Below are 21,134 nucleotides of genomic sequence, written 5' to 3'. Positions count from 1 at the left end.
CGCACGCGGCCAGCCTACCGGGACCAGCACGAGACGCTGTCTGACAGGGCTCCCAAGTGTGGGGCTGGCGCAAAACCAGAAGGGGGGTGCTCACGCCATTGTGCACGTCCTGAGGCGGGTGCTGGAGGCCAAGGGGAACGGGGCGGGTGACGAGCCGGCCAGAGGGGAGCCTGGGGTCCACTTCGTGGTCGTGGCCTCCCTCTTGGAGTTTCAGGCAGACGGGAGGGCGGGTGTGCCTTGGGTGCCCGGGCCCTGGGGGAGGCAGGACCCGAGCAGCAGAGCCGGAGTTTGGGTTTGAGGCTGGGCCTAGGTTTCGGGGATCCACGCTCAAGTTTCAGATACGAAGTCTCTGAATAGGGTTGGGGATTTGGGGGTCACAGATTAGGATCTGGGGTCTCGGGATTTGTGTCTGGAGAGAACTTGTTTTGGAAATCTGAAGGTCTTGGGTTTTGTGGCTGGAAGCTTTCCTGTTGGAATCAGAGATCCTAGTCTGGGGATCTGGAAGTCTAGAATAGCATTTTGGGGGTCCGGGGTCTAATTTGGGAGGATTGAAGCTTCAATGTAGATTTAGGGTCTAGAGTCTCAATGTAGAGTATGAGGTATGAGATTTAGGGTCTGGAGTCACAGTTTGGAACTTTGAGAATTGTCAGGGCCTGCAGTACCCCACATTGAGTATGAGGCTTCAATTCTAGAGTTTGGGTTTCAGAGTGGAACTCACAGGTGGGATCTCAGTTTAGGGTTGGGGGTCACAACTTGAGGGTCTGAAGTGACAGTTTGGGGATCTAGAAGTCTTTGTTTTAGGATCTGAGGTCAATTTGGGGGGCTGAGGTTTGCTTTGGGGAGATTGGATTTCTTACTTTAGGGTTTGGGTTCTCAATATTAAGGTTTGTGGCCTGTGTATTTTTCTTTTTTTAATTAATTAAATTATTTTTATTTTTGGCTGCGTTGGGTCTTTGTTGCTGCGCGCGGGCTTTTCTCTAGTTGCGGCGAGCGGGGGCTACCCTTCGTTGTGGTGTGCGGGCTTCTCATTGCGGTGGCTTCTCTTGTTGCGGAGCACGGGCTCTAGGCGCGCGGGCTTCAGTAGTTGTGGCACTCGGGCTCAGTAGTTGTGGCTCGCGGGCTCTAGAGCACAGGCTCAACTTAGTTGCTCCGCGGCATGTGCGATCTTCCCGGAGCAGGGCTCGAACCCGTGTTCCCTGCCTTGGCAGGTGGATTCTTAACCACTGAGCCACCAGGGAAGCCCTGGTCTGTGTTCTTAATACTAGGATTGGGTTCATATTTGGAGATCAGAAATTAACAGTTTGGGGGTCTAGAGCATCTCAGTATTAGAGTTTAGGGCGTTTAGGTTTGGGAAGGGCTCCTTTTTATGTTCTAGGTCCTCACTTTGGGAGTTTAAAGTCATAGTTTTAGTGTCTTAATATCACAGTTTAGAGATCTCAAGCCACAGTTTTCAGATCTGGTTCCCATTGCAGGGTCTGACATTTCACTGTTAAGACTGAAGTTCTGAAGTCAAAGTTTGGGAATCTGCTCCTTTTAGTTTTAGGTCTGGATCATGACTTACGGGCCCCAATCTGCAATTTGAGATTCATGGACTTCAGTTTAGAGTTTGGGCATTTTAATTTGGTCTCTTGACCTGTGTTTATGGGGACCGGAGACTTATTTTGGGATCTCTGAGTGCTCAAAGGAGTATGATGGGGGAAATGAGGCTGCCTGTCAAACTGTGCATTCCTCCTGGAATCCCAGAGGTCACTAATAATTCTTTCTTTTCCCCTCTTTGCAGATGTGGGATTCCAGCAAGCACTTGTGTTCCCCTAAACAGCCCAGCACCAACTCCCTGGGTCCCAGGGACAGGTAAGTGTTCCCCCGGCCCACCTCCCTTACAGCTCCAGCCACTCTGGTTAAATAATAGTAACAGTAGTGTTTACTGAGCATTTACTAATTTGCCAGACTTTTTGCTAAGCCTTTTGCTTGTATAAAATCCTTTAATCCTTACAACAACTCCACGAGGAAGTGGGTGCAAATCTTACCGCCATTTCAAGATGAGAGAACTCTGAAGTAGTTGGCAAAGATCATCTCTAAGCCCTCGCAGGTTTTGACATTCTGATTTTCTTAAATGCCCTTCCTTCCTTTCTTTTATTCACGTATTCATTTTGCCGTCAAGCACCTACCAAGTGTCAGGAATCTTATAGAGGGGATTTTCCTAGCAGAGTGAGAGTTGGATCAGATTTCTCCCTTCCTCCAAAGTCTGGATAAAGAAGAGAGCCAGAGTTCATCTTATTCCCCACTGTCTTCCCCAGTGACTTTCCGCCCACCTATGTCTTCATTTATTAACTCCAAAAATAAGTGTCTGCTTTGTTCAGGTTCTCTACTTAGGTACTGTGCTCAGAAAGAGCAAATGAAGAAAATGAAGAATGCCTCTCTCGCTTGCCTTTTCCTCCTGGAATTCCAGAGGTCACCAACAATGCATTCTCTTTGCCCCCTTTCTAGATGTGGGGTATTTGTATTAATAAAGACTCTTAGTTGCAATTAACAGAAACCTAGCTAAAACTGGCTTACACGTAAAAGGGGATTTATTGGATCCTTTAAACAAAAAATTCCGGGGCATCAGGCTTGGCTGGTTCTAGCTAAGGAGTTAAATGATATGGCCAGGAATCTGCCTCTCTTTGCTCTGCTCTTGTCTGTGTTGGCTCTCCATTTGTGAGGGCAAGATGGCTCCCAGCCACTCCAGGTCCATATCCTGCCAACTTGACAAGCCTAGCAGAGAGTCTCTTTCCAGGATCCGTTGACTCTGATTGGCCAAGCCTGGGTTACAACTGCAATCCTGAACCAATCACTTGACTTCTTGGCTAGACCTTGCTTCAGTGCTCCCTAGTGGAAGGGGAGGTTGGGGTCAGCTTCTCTGAACCATATGGACTGAGAGTCGGGGAGGGATCGTTCCCCAAAGGAAACTATTACCAGAAAAGGGAGGAATTGGATGTCGGTCAACCAAAAACAACCGTTTTATCAACAGTAGTCATCCAGTACAATACCCCCACCCCATTCTCCAACATCCCTTATCCCTAAATCGTCCCAACAAATGACTGTCTACCTTCTATCTTGAACTAACATTTCGTGAGCACTCCCTATGTGCTAAACACCTTCTGGACAAGATCACACTTTCCAGCCACCTCCATTTTGTAAATGAATTATAAACAGGCTCAGAGAGATGAAGCACTTGCCCAAAGTCACACAGCAAGTGGCAGAGCTGGGATTTCAACCAGATCTGTTTGCTTCAAAAGCTGAACCTTGTAACCAACTATTATGCTGCTTCTTGGGACTGCCCCCTGCTTTGTCCCACTTTGGGACAGCTCTTACTCTTAAGTTCCTGCACATGTTAAAGCAAATTAGGGTCTGGGCCTTGGTTTTCCCATAGCTAATGTGAGAAATTTGGACTGGCTCTTGATTAAGGCTCCTTCCAGCTCCTGCATTAAAAACACATTAAGGGACTTCCCTGGTGGTGCAGTGGTTAAGACTCCTTGCTCCCAATGCAGTGGGCCTGGGTTCGATCCCTGGTCAGGGAACTAGATCCCACAGGCCGCAACTAAGAGTTTGCATGCCACAACTAAGGAGCTGGCAAGCCGCAACTAAGGAGCCCACGTGCTGCAAAAGACCCAGAGCAACTAAATAAATAAAATATTTTTAAAAACACATTAAAAATTATAGTTTATGACAGCACTGGTATAAATATGAATATAATCCAAGTTTAATTATATTCATTTATTTCTCTTCTGGTTTTAAAAGAAATTAAAACATTCTCATAAGCCCCTAAAAATAGCACCAGCCCTAGGCACTGTGCTTACGCTGCCTGATGGATAAGTCAGTCCGGGATATAGCAATAAATAAAAGAGACAAAAATCCCTCTCCTTATGTTTATATTTATAAGAAAGAAAGAGAGAGAGAGAGAAGGAGAGGAAGGAAGGGAGGGAGGGAGGAAGGAAGGAAGGAAGGAAGGAAAGAAGGAAGGGAAGGAAGAAAGAAAGAGAAAGATTTCAGATGCTGATAAAGGATATGGGGATGTGACAAAGAATGTGCTTATTTAGATCAGGTAGTCAGGAAAGGCCTCTAGGGAGATTACATTTAAGCTAAGCACCGAATGGCAAGAAATCAGCCATGTAAAAATCGGGACAAAAGAACATTCCAGGTGGAGGCGATGATAAAGGCCCTAAGGCAGGAATAAACTTGGCAGTTGAGAGAAGCAGAAAAAGACCCATGTGGCTGGAGCTGACCTGTTCCGCACAGAATCAGAGGGCAGAGCTGGGATTAGTGGGTGAAAATTAAACAGACTCTGAGGAAAGAACTTGGCTGAAACCAAAACCATCCAGCCAGGAAAGGAGCAGCCTTGAGAGCGAGTGCCCAGTTCCCGGAGGCCCCTGTGAGCAGAGCCCCAGGTCACACCTCTTCAGGACCGCTGCCCAAGAGCGGCCAAGATTTTGCATTTCCTAGTCACCCTTTTTCTCCCTCCAATTTTTTTCTTTTCCCCTGGAACTCCTGTGTTTGTGCAGAAGGCTCTCTCAGTGCTTTGCAAAACCCAGAGGAAACACCCAGGGACTAGGTGATATGAAACCCTTTTTCTCAGACATGGTCAAATAGCACCTTGAACTTAAATAGACCTGGATACTTTTCTTCCTGGCTTTCTGTGCTGTTTCTCTTTGGAGCTTCTAGGGAGTCCTCTAGAACAGCAGGAAAGTCGCATGCAGAAAATAAATATCAGGGCCAGGCAAGACGTTAGAGGTCAACCTACCCAGTGTTTCTCCACGGATAGAAACCCAGCACCCACCCTTGCCCCTCGAAATTATGGTTTCTATCAGGAAAGAACTAGAGACCAATTGGTGGTTTTGTTTTTCTTTCATTCCTTCATTCAGCTGACTAATACGTATAGTCTCCTGTACTCGTGGTGGTTCTGGGAGGGTGCACTAGAAATGCCATGCCCTGCAGAAAACACGTTAATGCTTCTCGTTGGGCTTCAGATAAAGGCAAAACTTCATACTGTGAGCCTGTAAGACCCATAAGACCCTGCGTCATCTGGCCCCTACCTCATCCTCCAGCCTCATCTCACCCCACAGGACTCCTTGCTTTCTGTGCTCCAGACACTTCAGCTTTATTTCCTCTGACTTCTCCATGCTCCCTCTATCTGAAACCTTCCCTCTCCCCCTCCACTGATGTAGCTCCACTCATCCTTCAGAACAGCTTCTGGCCAGGTTTACTTCCTCTGGAAAAACCTCATAGGTTAGATCAAAACCACCTATCACAAGTTTCCATAACACCGAGCAGCACCTCTCCTTTGTCCCCAGGAGGGACACATGATTCATGCAGTCACAGAGCCCTGAGCTTAGAAGAGCCCAATGCTTGGTTTAATGCTCTGCTCTCACCATCTTGAAATTCTTAACTTTTTTTTTTTTGGCCAGGCTGTGCGGCTTGCGGGATTTTAGTTCCCGGACCAGGGATTGAAGCCGGGTTCTCAGCAGTGAAAGTGCGGCGTCCTAACCACTGGACCACCAGGGAATTCCCAGAATTCTTAATTTCTGAACAAGGGGACCCACAGTTTCATTTGCAATGCCCCCACCCCCAGCAAATTATACAGCTGGTTCTGGTCCTAGTTGCCATTTTATGTTTATTTGTGTGACAATTTGATGAATGACTTTATCCCAGACTGCATTGTAGGCTCTAGAAGGGGCTGTAGTTGTTTTATAGCCTTTTGTCCCTGTCACCGATCACACTTCCTGGCACATAGTAGGGGCTCAATAAGTAATTGCTGAATGAATGAGTGAGAACGATTCTTTCAGGACTTCAGAGTTTGGTTAGGGAGATAAGTGTCTCCCACACTGCTCCCCTATGTCCTCGAGGGCAGGACAGTGATTCCTCTCCCTTTCCACAGTGTCCAGCACAGGGCCTGGCAAAGAGGGGGTGTCCGTTCGTGGGTCTGAGTAGGAACCAAAGATACATCTGTAATAAAGGAAGTGTTTTTGGCTGGGCCGTGCTGCAGGTGACACAAAGTGTTGTGGACATTCAGAGTCGGGGAGAAAAACAAGGGAGGTGGGGGAGGCTTCCTCGGGTGGCAATTGAATCAGGCCCTGAAGGAAGGTGAGATAGGGATTGGTGGAGACGAGGTGTTTGGGCCTTCCCAAAGGAGTAGCGGGAGTAGTGGCAGTGGTGTGTAATTTGGGAGAGAGACTCCAACGTCTTCATGTCTCCATCTGTCAGGAGAGAGGGGTACAGGTGTGTGTACATGGATATAGTATGAATTATGAATTCAGGGATTAGATCCTGGAAGTTCTGCATCTGCTCAGGAGTCAACTTCTTTCATGCCCTTATTTATTCAATCATTTAGCCAATAAGCGATGACTTCCCGCAGTGTGCCAGACCCTGTTCTAGGTGCTAGAGTAGAGCGGTGCCCCCCACTCAGCTCTCACCCAACTGCAGGGACCAGAGAAATGCATGAGCACAGGGGCAGGGGGACCTGAGCAGAGATACCTCACCTGTCCTGTGGAGCTGAAGTCCATTGATGGGAGAGAATGAAAGGAAGTAAGAGATGAGACCAGAAGGGTCAGGCGGGCCAGGCCATGGGGGGCATTATAAGCCATGTTAAGTAAGGGTTTAAACTTGATCCTTAATAATGGAATGGCATTGAGAGGTTTGAAGCGCTTATTAAGTAACTAATGTATTCAGTCCTATTGGTAGCCCTCTGCCTCTGAAAGAATATCCTCATTCCTTTTGCACAGATGAGAAAACCATAGGCAGGTTTGTGTTTCAGAAAGATCACCGTGACTCTCATAGAGAGTATGGCTTGGAGGAAGCCAGATGGAAGGCTGGGAGAACTATGTCAGCACATGGAGTAGGGCAGGAGCGAGGGGACGGAGAGAAGGGATTGGAGGAGGAATGGGCAAGATTTGGTGACTGATTGGACCAGGGGATGGGGGAGAGTGAGGAGTTCAGACGATGCCCAGGATTCTGTCTTGGGTGCCTGGGGCAGGGAGCTTCTCTGAGATGGGGAACACTGAGACAAGCGGTCTGGGGGGTCAGATGCCAAATTCCATTTCGGATATCCTAACCCAAACCAGCTCTTGCCCCAAAACAGGAGGCAGAGGAAAAACCACACCAACAAACTGCAAGAGCTGGCATTGCTGCTACCCGTGGCCCTGAGGACCGGTGCCAAGAAGCTCACCAAGGTAAGGGGGCTGAAGGAGAGGAGGTGGATTTGGGAGGCGGATCTGAACATATCAGCAATCGGGTTGACCTCCCTTGTCCTAGGAAACCTAGACAGACCCACCCAGTGACAGCACTGACATGGCAATGGTCCTGACTGGGAATTTCTGGGAGTCTGTGATCCCATGACTAGAAGCCTGGGGGATTCTTTCCTGCAAAGGAGGCAGGGGGAATTGGGAGGGGAAAAATAGGCAAGGTGCTGGGTCGAGGTCATCCCTCTGGGAGTCACACAGCCTGCATCTGAGCCCCCCAGCCCCACACCTGCAGAACTCTGGGCAGCTCGCTCAGGTTATCAGCCTCTCAAGCCTCAGGTTTCCCAGCTATAAAACAAGAAAAAAATAACTCCTCCTACTCAGAGATATCGTGAGACCAAAGTGACATGATAGCTGTCACAGGGCCTGAATAAATGTCGGTTCCCTTTCCGGGTGCCTTCTTTTGTGACTTTGTGGAGATCATCTCCATGAGGTAGGGATAAAGCTTCTCGGTGCCTCCCCAGTGGCTACTCAATAAATGTTTATAGTGCTGAGCTAACACTTGCTCCCAGGACGAACAACTTAATATGAGATTCAGAGATCTGGAAGGTTTGGTGTGATGTTTTCTTGCTATAGTTTCTCTCATTCAGTCCCTCATTCATTCATTCATCAGCCATTTATGGAAAGATTGTCAGATGTCAGAAGCTGTTCTGCCGGCAACAAGAGGAAGCAAAGGAATTTGAAACCCAGCCCTCCTCCTCTGAGAACTTAGAATCTGGTCAAGAAGATAAAGATTTAGGGACTTCCCTGGTGGTCCAGTGGTTAGGTCTCGGTGCTTCCACTGCTGGGGCCCGGGTTCGATCCCTGGTTCAGAGAACTGGGACCCTGCAAGCTGTGTGGCACGGCCAGAAAGAAAAAAAAAGAAGAAGATTTGAATGCACAATAACTGATCCAATCTAGAATGTTTTACTTGCCTTCAGAGAGGTTCAGAGGAGCGGGTGTTTGGGAGAGATTTGCCTGACCCTAACCCTATTCTTCTCCCTGCCAACCACAGCCCATCAATCACCAGATCACGCTGGTTGTCTCTCCTAAATCCCTCTCAATTGTAGGTGGTTGTATCAGTTTCCTGTGGCTGCTGTAATAGATTACCACAAACTTAGTGGCTTAAAACAACACAACTTTGTTCTCTCAGAGCGCTGGAGGTCAGAAATCCAAAATCAGTCCCACTGGACTAAAGTCACGGGGTCAGCAGGAGGCTCCAGGGGAGCATCCATTTCCTCTCCCTTTGCCAACTTCTAGAGGCCGCCTATGGTCCTTGGCTCACAGCCCCTTCCAAGCCCGCAGCGTAGCATCTTCTAGTCTCTCCTCTACCTCTGCTTTTGTCGTCATTTCGCCTTCTCTGCCTTTGACCCTCCAACCTCCTGCTCGTAAGGACGCTTGTGATTACACTGAGCCCACTCAGATAATCCAGAATAATCTCCCCATCTCGAGATCCTTAACTTCATCACATCTGCAAAGACCCCTTTGTCATACATGGCAACATATTCCCAGGTCCCGGGGACTAGGACATGGACGCCTTTGGGGGAGGCATTGCGCAGAGCACCACAGTGCTCAAAACATATCAGAGGGATTTTGCCCTCTGTCCTCCCACATTTGAGTGTTTGGTGTGCATAGGCACTGTAAGTTCGTGTCGGGGAAGGCAGAGATGACTGGGACACAGCCCCTGCCCTGGAGGAATGACAGTTGAGTCAGGGCACAGGCAGCATTTCGTCACTGACTAGATGACCACATCTCTTCGTGGAATCCTCCCCAGGCCTCAGCCCACTTTCTTTACCATTGATTCTCTGCTGTCTTAATAATCCCATTTCTTCCCCATCTTCGTCCTCCCTTAAATTCAGTCCTGGGCCCCCTGCTCCACGTACAACCAGTGTCCCAGTCAGTCCCCAGCCTCCCACCAGACCAGTCTGCCTGACATGCCTCATCACAGCTCGTCCCAGGGCTGTGTGACGTGCTCAGTCCACTGCTGAATAAACTGTGGGAGCTATTATGCGTTGTTTCGCCCGTGTTTTAGATTTAGGCTGCAGCTTAGGTCCGTGGTATCCTTCCTCACCATCCTGGCTGACTAAGTGCCCCTGCCCCATGTGGTCCGTGGCTTCCCATCCCTCTGACCATCACAGCCCTCTGCACGTTACTGTGATTGTTTCCATTTCTCTGATTCCCTTTATCTTATTTTATTTTTTTAAATTTTATTTTTGGCTGTGTTGGGTCTTTGTTGCTGCGCGTGGGCTTTCTCTAGTTGCGGCGAGCGGGGACTACTCCTCGTTGCGGTGCACAGGCTTCTCATTGCAGTGGCTTCTCTTGTTGCGGAGCATGGGCTATAGGCACGTGAGCTTCAGTAGTTGGGGCGCGCGGGCGCTAGAGCACAGGCTCAGTAGTTGTGGCGCACGGGCTTAGCTGCTCCGCGGCATGTGGGATCTTCCCAGACCAGGGATTGAACCCGTGTCCCCTGCATTGGCAGGTGGATTCTCAACCACTGCGCCACCAGGGAAGCCCCCAAAGGTTTCTATTTAATCCCTTGAGAAGCCGATGAAGGTGTTCTCATCCAGATATCAACTAAGCATTTATTGGACAACTGATTTATCAGGCTCTGTGCTGGGCGATTTCACACACACTAATTTATTTCGTCCTAATGATAATCCTCTGAGGCTGAATGAATATTCTCATTCCCATTGCACAGATGAGAAAACCGAGGCCCAGAGAAGTAAAATGACCCGCTCCCAGTGCACAGCCAGTAAGTGGCAGGTTAGAGCCAGTCCCCAAACCAATAATCTCTTTGCTGTGTCACGTTATTCCTTAGTTAGATTATAGCTTCCTTCCCTGGATCAGGTTAAATAAGTTCAGTGACTGTATTATATTTTATGGAACGATTTCACATAAGTCACCTCATGAGACCATCCTTTTTTAAAATTAATTTTTATTGGAGTATAGTTGATTTACAATGTTGTGTTAGTTTCTGCTGTACAGCAAAGTGAATCAGTTATACATATACATATATCCACTCTTTTTTAGATTCTTTTCCCATAAAGGCCATTACAGAGTATTGAGTAGAGTCCCTTGTGCTATACAGCTGGTCCTTATTAGTTATCTACTTTATATATAGTAGTGTGTATGTGTCAGTCCCAGTCTCCCAGTGTATCCCCCACCCCACAGACCATGTTTCCTGATTTGGGGTCGGAAGATTCCTGCTAACGGTTTTGTTGTTATTCTGGGGATCCAGTTCAATCCAGAAAATACTTATGGGTGTTCTTCCTTCACCAGGCTAACTCCTTTCAGTCTTCAGTTTAAATGCTGCCACTTCAGAGAGGCCTTTCTGGACACCCAAGTCTAATTTCAGAGTCACCTGTTATGCTCTTCTATTCATAATGCTTATCACACACTTGATAATTTTGTATGAATTATGAGTTTATTAAGGTCCGCTACCCTCCCTGGATTGTAAGTTCCATGAAGGCAAACAAAAGTATGTCTAGGGCTTCCCTGGTGGCGCAGTGGTTGAGAGTCTGCCTGCCAATGCAGGGGACACGGGTCGAGCCCTGGTCTGGGAAGATCCCACATGCCGCGGAGCAACTAGGCCCGTGAGCCACAACTACTGAGCCTGCGCATCTGGAGCCTGTGCTCCGCAACAAGAGAGGCCACGACAGTAAGAGGCCTGCGCACCGCGATGAAGAGTGGCCCCCACTCGCCGCGACTAGAGAAAGCCCTCGCACAGAAACGAAGACCCAACACAGCCAAAAATAAATAAATAAATAAATAAATAAAAAGTATGTCTAGTTCACCCCTCCACATGGCTCTTAGTGGGTAGTATCTTTTTTAGCTTAGTGTCTCCAATATCGGCTCAGCCGGTATTTGGTGGCTGGTTGGGGGATGCCCGCTGATGCTGTAGGGCAGAGTCATTCCTTCAGTGATAACTGACTAAGTCACCTCTCGATTCTGTGTGCTTGGGATCCAGAAATCAATTAGCTACAGTCTCTACCCTCAGCTAGTTCAACGTCAATAGGAGAGAATGATACATAAACAGATAATTATAGAACACTGTGGCAAGTGCCTTGGTGGAAACAGGCCCAGGGTGTTACAAGAGTGCGGAGGAGGGACATCTGACCCAGCCTGGGTGAGGGGTCAGGAGGGCAGGAAAGCTTCCAGAAGGGGAGAACACTGTGCTGAGGCTCAAAGGAGGAGAAGCCAGGGAGGGAGTCTGTGGGGAGAAGAGGAGGGCTTTGCGTGTGCCAATGGCCAGGGGTGGGAAGCTGAGCAGTGTGTGCCCCCACAACTGGACCAGGAGGCAGCCAGGCCTGGGTTCAGATCCCAGCTCTGCCACTTCCTCTCTGTAGCCCAGCAAGTCCCTTTAGCACTCTGAGCCTCCGTTTCCTTAGCTGTAACCGCCGGCTCACTGGGCCGCAGTGAGGACTAAAGGGCAGAATAGGAACCTCTCTGCAAATGGGGGGATTGCTGGGGCAGGGTCCCCGGTCCCCAGCAGCCTCACGTCATCTCAGGCCCCCGCTCAACCCTGTCTTTCTTTTGGGGGCAGAAGGAGATTCTGCTGCACGTCCTGCACTACATTCACTACCTCCAGAGAAGCATCGATGCGGCCAGGGCCTTGCTCGAATTCCATACCACCGAAGGGAATGGTGGACTGGGGGGTAAGTAAGTTCAGCCGACGTTTCGCAGCGCCTGCTACGTGCCAAGCATTGTCCTGGCCGTCAGGGACGCTGAGTGACTTAGACGGGTCCAGTCCTTCCTGGATCTCACAGCCTGTCTCACGGGACAAGTCAGAGGGATGTCCAGAGTGCTGTGACCCCAGAGGAGGGTGTCTGGGAAGACTGTGGTGGGAGGGGCCTTGGAGCTGGGCCTTCGAGGACAGGGAAGGGGGAACCATGCCAGGCAGAAGAAACAAGGTGAACAAGAGTCTGAAGGCACGAGAAGACACATGTGGGACGTCTGGGGACAGGCAAGTAGTTGGGTATGACTGGAGGGGCCGTGTAGCACCCAGATGATGTGCGCAGACTCCTGAGCCAGGTCCCAACTCAGGCACACGTCCTGTGACCTACACCTCTCTGTGCCTCAGTTTTCTCATCTGCAAAATGGACCCATACCCCCTTTCTGTGTTTGTTGTGAGGATTGAATGAGTTAATACATGTAAAGAGTGCTGTCACATGGCTCCTGGAACAAGCCAGTCATCCCATGCTGTGTGTGCCGGCTGCTATGGTTACTGGTGTGAGGAATACACGGGCAAGAAGGGTAGGAGATGAGGCAGGGACGAGATTCTGAAGGGCCTCGAGTGCCTGGCAGAGGAGGGAGATGAAAAAGATGAGAATGACTGAAGGCCTTTAAGCCAGAGGAAAGCCATGATCAGAGTTTCTTTGAGGAAGAGGTGCCTGACATCTAGTGTGGGGACTTGCTATTAAGTAAGAAGCTGGAGTGGGGGAGATGAGTGAAGATACTTTTAGGGGTGATCTGGATGGGAGACGATAAGGCCAGTGTAGCACCATAGCTGAGGGTGTAGACAGAAGTAGGTAAATTTGGGAGTTTTTTTTTTGGCCATGCCGCACAGCATGCGGGATCTTAGTTCCCCGACCAGGGGTTGAACCCATACCTCCTGCCTTGGGAGCGCAGAGTCTTAACCACTGGACCGCCAGGGAAGTCCTTGGGAGACGTTAATGAGGAAGAGTTGAGAGGCCTGGGGGAGAGGCCCCGGGCCACCCAGGGTGGATGCTGGAGCCCCTACCATCTTGAGGAGGCTGCAGGAAGAACTGATTTGGGAGGTGGAAGACGGGGAAGCATCTGGGAAGTGTTGGGTCTGTCTTCCCTCTCAGCCGAGGCCCGGAATGGCCCTGAGGACACCTGAGTTCTCGCCTGTACTTCTGTCGCCTGGCTGCGCAACCTCAGCCAGGTCCCATCTCCTCCCGGGACCTCAGTTTCCCCATTTGTAAAGTCAGTCTGGGGACCGTGGCAGCCTCCCTGCTCCCTGTCCATCATGAAGTGCTGTCCAGAGGCAGCATTCGGGATGGATGAGGGTGAGGGCATCTGACCTGCCTCATTCTCCGTCCTGTGCAGGGCTGGGTTGGAAGCTGGCCGCGGGCCCAGCGAAGTGGAGACACTCCACCCCGTCCAGCACCCCACACGCTCATAAGTCCCATCTTTGGGGAGGCTGCCAGAAACCTCGGAAGAAGAAGCTGGCCCAAGCATCAGGTACAAGCCATCAGTGGAGATAGAAGAGGGTGCAGGGGTCAGATGAGAGCGGGGCTCCTTCTCCAGGACCGTCCCCACTCCCGGGAGGCCCAGTCGGCAATCCTGAGCCCTTGACGAGGCTCTGGATTCAGATGCGCCTGGGTTCAGCTGTGGTGCCTTCTCTTCCTAGCTCTGAGGCCTGGGGGTGGGTCACTCTTCTCCTGTGAGCCTCAGCTTCCTGGTCTGGAAATTGGAGGGCCTGCCACAGGATGGTCCTCAGATTCGGAGCCAGGCGCACCCCGCTGAAGCAGTGCTTAAGTGATGGGGCACGTGGCCAGTGCCCAGGAATGGAAGCTGCTGTCAGCATTTATCATCCCTCTGCCCAGTCATCCATCCCCGGGCCAGGGCAGCAGGGAGTGTGGGGTGACGGAAGCACCCCAGTGCGGGAGGCAAGTGTCCCAGGTCCCACCTCAGCCTTGCTACTAACACTACCTGTCCCTTCCCCTTTTCGAGCCTCCGCTTCCATGTCCTTAAAAAGGGAGTTGGACCTAATCAATGATTTCCAGCTCTGGCTGCACCTCTGAATCACTGGGGTGCTTTTAAAAATGCCTATTGCCTGTGCCTCACACCCAGAAAGTCGGGCTTCAGTGATCTGGGTGGAACCTGGGCACCAGTATTTTCAGAGCTCACAAGGTGATTCTAACGTGTGGGCAGGGGAAGGGGGTATCCGACTAGGTGATCTTTAACTGAGGATCTGGGCCTCTCCGGGAAGGACTGAGTGACCAGGCCAGGCAAAGCTTTGAAGCAGGTTACTGGGCCCAGAGCAAAGACCCCCACCTCAGCCACCTTCTGGTGACAGTCAGGCCCCCAGCCCTGTCTGACGCCATCTCTCTGCTCTCCTAGAACGCCAGACCCGGGCCCAGAACCCTCGTCGCTGTCTGGCCGTGGACAAGCCTGAGAAGCAGGTGACCCCATCCCCAGACAAGAGAGGAGGAAACATGGTGGGGACCATCACCCCTCCAAGATGCCTCGACTCCTGCAGTCACCCCAAGGCTGTGTCATCCCCGTCTCAAGGTGACAGAAAGGGAGGAAGATCCTGGCTGACATTGCCGCATGTGGCTGAGAACAGCGTCCACTGTGACATCTCAGGTTGGTGTCTTTCCTCTCCACTAACTTAGCCACTCGTTTATATACCACTTGTCAGGCACCCTCGACGTCCCAGGCACAGTCCTAGTCGCCAGGGATTCTACAATGGACAAGAGAGACGCTGTCTCGCAGCCTCTTGCCAAGTTTCCTTTTCCCTTCAGGCTCTGTTGGGGGTGTAAGCAGGGGACAGGGTCACAGGACTGGGGGCAAGAGCAGGGCCGCCTCGTGAGCCTTCCTTCACTTGAAGCAGCCAGACAAACGCTCTTGTGAGTCCCCATCCCTTTGCCAGCTTGCAAACGTGTGACACCCCCAGGAGATACGGGCGCGACCGGAAGGCGAGGCCTCAGGTCATCCTATTCCTCTGTCTGTTCCTTCAGCCTTTCCTCCCAGAGCATCTCCTCTGGGCCAGGCCACGTGCGCGGTGCCGGTGACAGTCCAGTGACGGAATCCCACGCTCTCACTTCCTGGGGTAGCCCAGGAGGCTGTGGGAGCCCCAAGGAGGCGCCTGACCCACCTGGGGAGGGAGGGTATCCCAGATCTTGTGCTAATCTTGTGACCTTGGGCCAGTTACTTGATATCTCAATGCCTCAGTTTACTTAACTGTAAATGGGTATTATAAAAACCATACCCTTTGGTAAAGGGCTACCGAGTAGTATGTAAAACGATTAAAACCGTGCTGCCTTGGTAAGCACTATATACTTGTTTGCTCTCGTCATCTTCATCATCATCATTCTGCTTAAGGATTTTATCTTCCTTAGAGCTTCTGATAGGGACGTGGGATTCCAGAAACCTGCGGGTGATTCAGGGAGCCCCCAAACCTCACGCAGAGGCCCCAGAGCCTGAGGTTTTGGCTGGGATGGGGGGAGGGAGAGGCTGTGGCATACCCCAGCACCTCTCCGTCCCTGCCTCTCTGAGTCCCGGGATTTGGGCCCGTCACAGGAGTGACCATCCTGACTTGCCCCACCCCCCGTAGGCTGCTGTTGCAAAAACAGTGCCCAGGATTCGGGGCCTTACCCTGCCTTGGAGGCCCAGCAAGGGATTGAGAGGATCCATTTTCTCAACAGGACCCAGCCCCGTCCCAGGTAAGGGAAGCCCGGGGATGTGAGTGGAGGAGGCTGAGGCGTTTGGTGGGATTGGCTAAGGCTTGGTGAGAAATGGGGTCAATCACCACCCTCGACTGCTGTCTGTGGAGTGAGCACTTCCGAGGGCCTAGCTTTGCGTCAGGCATCGTGAGCTCGAGGGAAAGCCTTGCTTCCTAGGTGCTGACCAGGGCCGCAGCCCCTCCCTGCCTCCCGTCCCGCCCTCTAGCCTGTCCCCACTAGTCACCTGCATGGCTTTTGTAACACACAAGACCTTGATCATGTCAGTTTTCAGCTTTAAGCTACTCCCTCCTGTTGGGTAGAGCCCAGATATCTTAATTGGCATTTGAGACCCTCTCTGGTCCCAGCTCACCTTGCCAGCCCCCTTTCCTGCTCCTCAACTGCGAACCTTACCCTTAACACCACCAAATATTCGCCACTCCCTGCGGGAGCCATGCCCGTGTCCCCTCTGGGCTTCTCACCCTCTGTTCCCTCTTCCTGGAAGCTTGAGCCCTTCGTCCACCTGGAAAACTACCCATCCTTCAAGCTTAGCTCAGCTCAGTCCTCCCTCCTGCCCTGCCCGCCGTCTGTGTCCTCCTCAAAGCCCCATCACAGCTCTGCCCCCGTTTAGTCAGCTCTGATTACAGCTGGCCTCTCCTTATAAGCCCTGAAGCTCCTCGAGGGCGGGCGCCCCCCAGCGGCCGGCACGGAGAGATCCCTGTCTGAGTCCACAGTGGGCGACACTGAGACACCCAAAGGGGAAAGGGCTCGCCCCAGGGCCCACGGTGTTTCCAGCCCGGGGCTCCAGGTCTGCCTCTTCAATTCCACCTCTTGCAGGCAGAAGCTGGTGTACGATTACAGCGAGGAGGTGGACAAGGAGTCCCCAGATGCTGACCCTTGGCTTCCTGCCTGGACCCCAAAGGGCAGCGACCATGGTGACTGAAGCTCTGTCTTTCCTCCTTGTAGCCTGGTGTGGGGTCTTCTTGGTACCTTCCTTCTGAGGATGTCTGTGGAAGGGGGGAGAGCGGGAAAGGGATGGATGTCCGCTAAGCACAGGGATGGCAACACACAGCCTGCCCACTGTCCCTGAGCCATCGGTTGCCATGGCAGACGTTGCTGATCAATCATTACTCTTTCTGTTGATCCCAGACACTGCCTCAGAATCTTTCTTAACACAGAGCTCCAGATAGCTAAAATCAGTCTATTGGATCTGGCACATCATGATATTGATTTTTTTCCTGGGCATCCCTAACAAGATGCCAGGCATCGTGCCTCTTAATTTCCTCTTCCAAGCACTCACAACAAGGAATTGACACAGTCACCTTTCCCCAGTGTCTGGCACCATCTGCTCAAAGCCAGCTGCTGTGCTGGGGGAGAGGGCAACCTCTGACATACCCTCAAGCCTGATATTTCCTTTTCAGGGAGCCCACTCGCCTTGGGGCCTCCCCAGATTGACAACTGGAAGGCGACAGGCCACCTGAGTGAGATCCTAGGGCTCAGTCCCTCCTTCTTCAGCTCCCCGGGGAAACTGCAGCCAGAACAGATCCTGGAGGATGGCACCGAGTACCTGACCCAAGGTGAGCACCCAGGGCTGGACCTGATGCTTGGTTCATTCAAAAAAAACACCTACAGTGACGCCCACCAAGTGTGCAGCCCTGTGCTGGCAGTGCTGGAGAACCAGGGATGAATCCCACCCAGGATGAATCCCATCCCAGCCCTCGAGGAGTCCACAGCCTGGTGGGGAGCAGCCCCAGGCCAGCGTGGTGCGTGGAAGGCTCCAGGAGCCTGTAATAGGGACCCACTTGCTCTGCCCAGGTTGGTGGTTCCCCACGGGAGCTGGCCTGTGAGCTGGATTTGGACTTGGGGCAGGAGATCCCAAAGCCAAAAGCCAGAGAAGGGCACTCCGGCTAGCAGGGATGGCGGGACAGAGGTACAGTGCCCTGAGAGAGGTGTTTCTGTCCCAGCCACCCCTCTGGTCTCCCTCCCCGCCCCCGACAGCTCTCTCTGAAGAAGTATTCTTAGATCCTGCGTCTTCACCTTCTGCCTGCACGCTTGAGGGACCACAGAAGAAGGTAGGCGTCTGCCCACGCATCTGTCCACACACACGTCCATCCTTCCTTCCACCTGCTTGATCCACTCATCCGTCCCCTCGACCTTTCAGCTCCTCCCCCACTCACCTGTCCATCCATCATGCTTCTCCTCATCCTTCCAGAGACTCATCCACCATCTGTGCCCTCACCTGCCTGCCCGTCCTTTGAACACTGCCTGCTGGCCACCAGGCGCCCTGCTCTGTGCTGGGCCCTTAGAATGAACCAGACACAAAGGATAAAAGCTAAAAGCTGCCAGGTGCCCAGAAAAGACCCCACATAATTTTACAACTGCTCTATGAGTCAGGCTCTCTTGTGACCCCATTTGACAGATGAGGAAATTGAAAACAGCAGGTGACCCCCAGGATCCTCAGTTGGAAAGAGCCTCCTTCCCAAGCCCCCGGGCTGATTTCCGTAGCACTGTCTGCTCCAGCAGTTCAACGTCTGACTGCCAGAGGGGCAGCCCCAGCTCCGATCCCCAAATGATTCTCCCTCCAGTGTGTGGGAAGGTGGCCCCCCTGCCTCAATGAATAGCTGAATCTGCTGTAGAAACAAAAATAGACACCTTTAGCGGAGCTCTTGGAAGCGCAGCCACTGCACCAAGTGCCTCTCGGCCTTGCAGAGGATGTGTAGTGACACCATCCGTGCGTAAAACTGAGGCTCAGAGGAGTTAAGACTTGTCCGGGGCGTCACGGCTACTTCACAAGGTGGTAAACCGATGGGATTGAGAGAGAGTGCCCCAGAATAGGAGGCAGAAGACCCCCAGCCCCCTCCTCTCTGACCCGCTGTGGGAACTGGGGAACCGTTGCTGGAATTTCTGAGGAGGTGTCTGGACGAGGCCGTTTTGAGCCTGAGCTGTTTGTGGTGATGCTCGTGTGACCTCCTAGAAAAGCAGTGAGTGGGGGCCGTGAAGGGACGGCACTGCCCCCCTCCGTCTCCCCCCACTTTTCTCCTTCACCCCCCAGGACACACCCCCTGAGGCCCCCGAAGACCTTCCTGACTCCCACAGCCAGTGCTGGTCCTTGGTCTCGCTGGACCACTGCTATCTGTCGCTGAGTGAGAACAACAAGGTGTCGTCCAGCCCCAGCTCGGAGGACACGGACACAGACTCGGCGCGGAGGCAGCAGGAGGTGAGGGAGACAGAAAGCCATCCGCCTGGTCAGTCCGCGTCTCCTGCCCGCCCTCACCTCTCTGTCTCCCACCCAGGACGCTCAGGCCAACCTCGAGGGCCTGCAGTCCTCCAGCGATGAGGATGAGGTCTACACGTGGACCCCCGCCCAGCGGGCCTCAGCCCTGCGCGCCGCCGGGAGGAAGGCCAGGAAGGGCAGGGCAGGCAGGGGCCTCGTGAAGCCCAAGGAGAGCAAGCAAGCCCCCTGCCCCACCCAGATGAAGAAGAAGTGTGTCAACGGCTTCATCATGTTCTGCAGGATGAACCGGAAGCAGTACATCAGGTGGGAGGGCGTCCTCTCGGGCCCTGACTGGGGCCCCACCTCACTGTCCATCCACCTGCAGAGCGTGCCACCCCCTGCTGCCGACGCGTTCCTCAGCCACGCTCTCCCGGCCTCCCCCTGGCCCCGTGGCACTGGTCAGGCCTGAGCACTGCAAGCAGTGAAACTCAGCTCAGACTTAGGAAAACAAGGAAACTAACTGGCTTGAATTAATTAATATAATGAACTAATTAATATAATTAATTAAATGTATATCACCTGAAAAAAGAGGAGCCACCTTCGGACGTGGTTGGTCCTTGGGCTCAAAGGACGCTGCCCGGGATCCTTGTCCCCCTCCACTCCGCGCTCTGGGTTGCCTTTGTGCTCCATCACGCTGGGCTGGGCTGGGGGCAGGCTCACCCGCAGGAGCTTCAGGCTCGTGTCCTGTCTCCCGCCCCAGCAACCCTGTGGGGGGAGAGCTCCTCATTTCTAAGATTTCACGCAAAAGTTCTTGGGGCCGACTTGATATGATCTATCAGGCGCCTAGCCCTGAACCGATCTTGCCAGCCTGCAGCCTCCGTGGAGAAGAGGTGGTGCTGGCATCGGAGTGGCGGATGCAGGTCCCAGGACACCGGGTGGCCCCTTTCCAACCACCATTTAGTCCAGCTCCCTTCTTTGCCACCTCTGCTCCGGGGGGCGCGAAAGGGGGCATCTTTCAGGGCAACACGGAAAGATCTGAGTTCTCAGATTTGGAAAGCTGCGGCTCTGAGAGGGCCAGGGACCCTTGTACGGTCACACCGTTGGCCTTTGCCCAAGCCAGGCGAGGCTGCAGACCTCTCCTCACCTCATCCTCCCTCCTGCCCCAGAGCCTGCCCTGGGACCGCATCCACGTCTGCCACCAAGGAGCTGGCCCAACTCTGGCGGGTGATGACCCTGAAGGAGCGGAGACCATATTGGTGAGCAGCCCCTGCCCAGAAGGTGTGGGTGGTGGAGGCGGGGGCCCCCCCCGCTCCTCAGCCTGCTCTGATTTTCAGAGCCTTGAGCTCTGTGATGTTGGAAACAGGTTGGGAGTTTCCTCGGGCAGGAGATTTGGGTGTCACGAGCTCTTATGAAAGAGTTGGGGTGACAGAAGCAGAGCGGCGCTCTACCCCTGCCTGTAACTTAGAAGGGCAAACAGCTGAATTCTGGATTTGGACCCCACTGCCCTAAACTTCCTTTGCCCTCTCTGCCACAGGGAGTTTCTCAGAGCAGAAAACTGGGTCTTAACTTCCCTGTCGCTTGGTCTTCTCCTTCTCTTCCCCTCTTGATGCCCGCTCCCTCCTGAAACCCTCTCCTCTCCACCTGCCCAGCTTGCAACTGGCCCCGGAAACACACGGGCACGTGTGCAGATGGTGACAGGTCTCACGGGAGCCAGTGGCTCCCCCGCTGGGGCCAAATAAAGCCCTGGCCGCCCCCTCAGCCCAGGCCCTGGTCACTGCTGGGGCCAGAGCACTAGGGGTGGGACAGAGGTGGCCGGGAGGCGACCGAGGAACCCCGCCCATCCTGCCACCTCTCCCCCAGCACCAAAGCGCGCAGGTTCAGCCGCCGGCACAACCGGATCGTGAAGAAGGGCAGCTCCAGCAGCGAAGACGAGGACTGGGAGCCCCCCAAGCCCTTCTACCAGCTGCTGGCTGAGAAGGCCCGCTGCTCCGCAGACACCGCCTCTCCGCCGCCCCCTCACCGCGCGTGAGGGCAGCCTCGCCCCCTCCGCCACCGCCTCGCGGCTCCTGCAGCCGTGGTCTGAAACCAGGCGCCGGTGGTGAAGAGGTTGTCTCGTCCTGGGCATCACCGCCGCTAGTGCAGATCCCCTCGGTCAGGCACCCCCAGGTTGGCAGGCGGCTATTTATTGACCCCGGTGCTTTGTGCGTTTGCCTTGTACAGGGCAGCCTGAACTTATCCTGCCCAGGTTCTGCAGGCGTC

General features: G+C 52.9%; 1 protein-coding gene across 1 annotated transcript; it reads left to right on the top strand.

Annotated features, from left to right (window-relative positions):
- The first annotated feature begins 1,780 nt into the window (after positions 1-1,780).
- On the top strand, positions 1,781-20,904 carry MEIOSIN (meiosis initiator). Its single transcript, XM_059904771.1, has 14 exons — positions 1,781-1,851; positions 7,115-7,205; positions 11,797-11,908; positions 13,323-13,457; positions 14,340-14,585; positions 15,343-15,378; positions 15,556-15,664; positions 16,499-16,596; positions 17,083-17,238; positions 17,660-17,733; positions 18,714-18,878; positions 18,955-19,199; positions 20,042-20,131; positions 20,736-20,904. Exons 1-14 carry the CDS (start codon positions 1,781-1,783, stop codon positions 20,902-20,904), a joined length of 1,797 nt encoding a protein of 598 aa, XP_059760754.1.
- The last annotated feature ends 230 nt before the right edge of the window (positions 20,905-21,134 follow it).

Source organism: Balaenoptera ricei, chromosome 19 (genome assembly GCF_028023285.1).
Source record: "Balaenoptera ricei isolate mBalRic1 chromosome 19, mBalRic1.hap2, whole genome shotgun sequence".
In the NCBI taxonomy this organism is placed as follows: Eukaryota; Metazoa; Chordata; class Mammalia; order Artiodactyla; family Balaenopteridae; genus Balaenoptera; species Balaenoptera ricei.
Note: the sequence above shows the minus strand (reverse complement) of the source record. Positions and strands in the feature narration are given on the sequence as shown.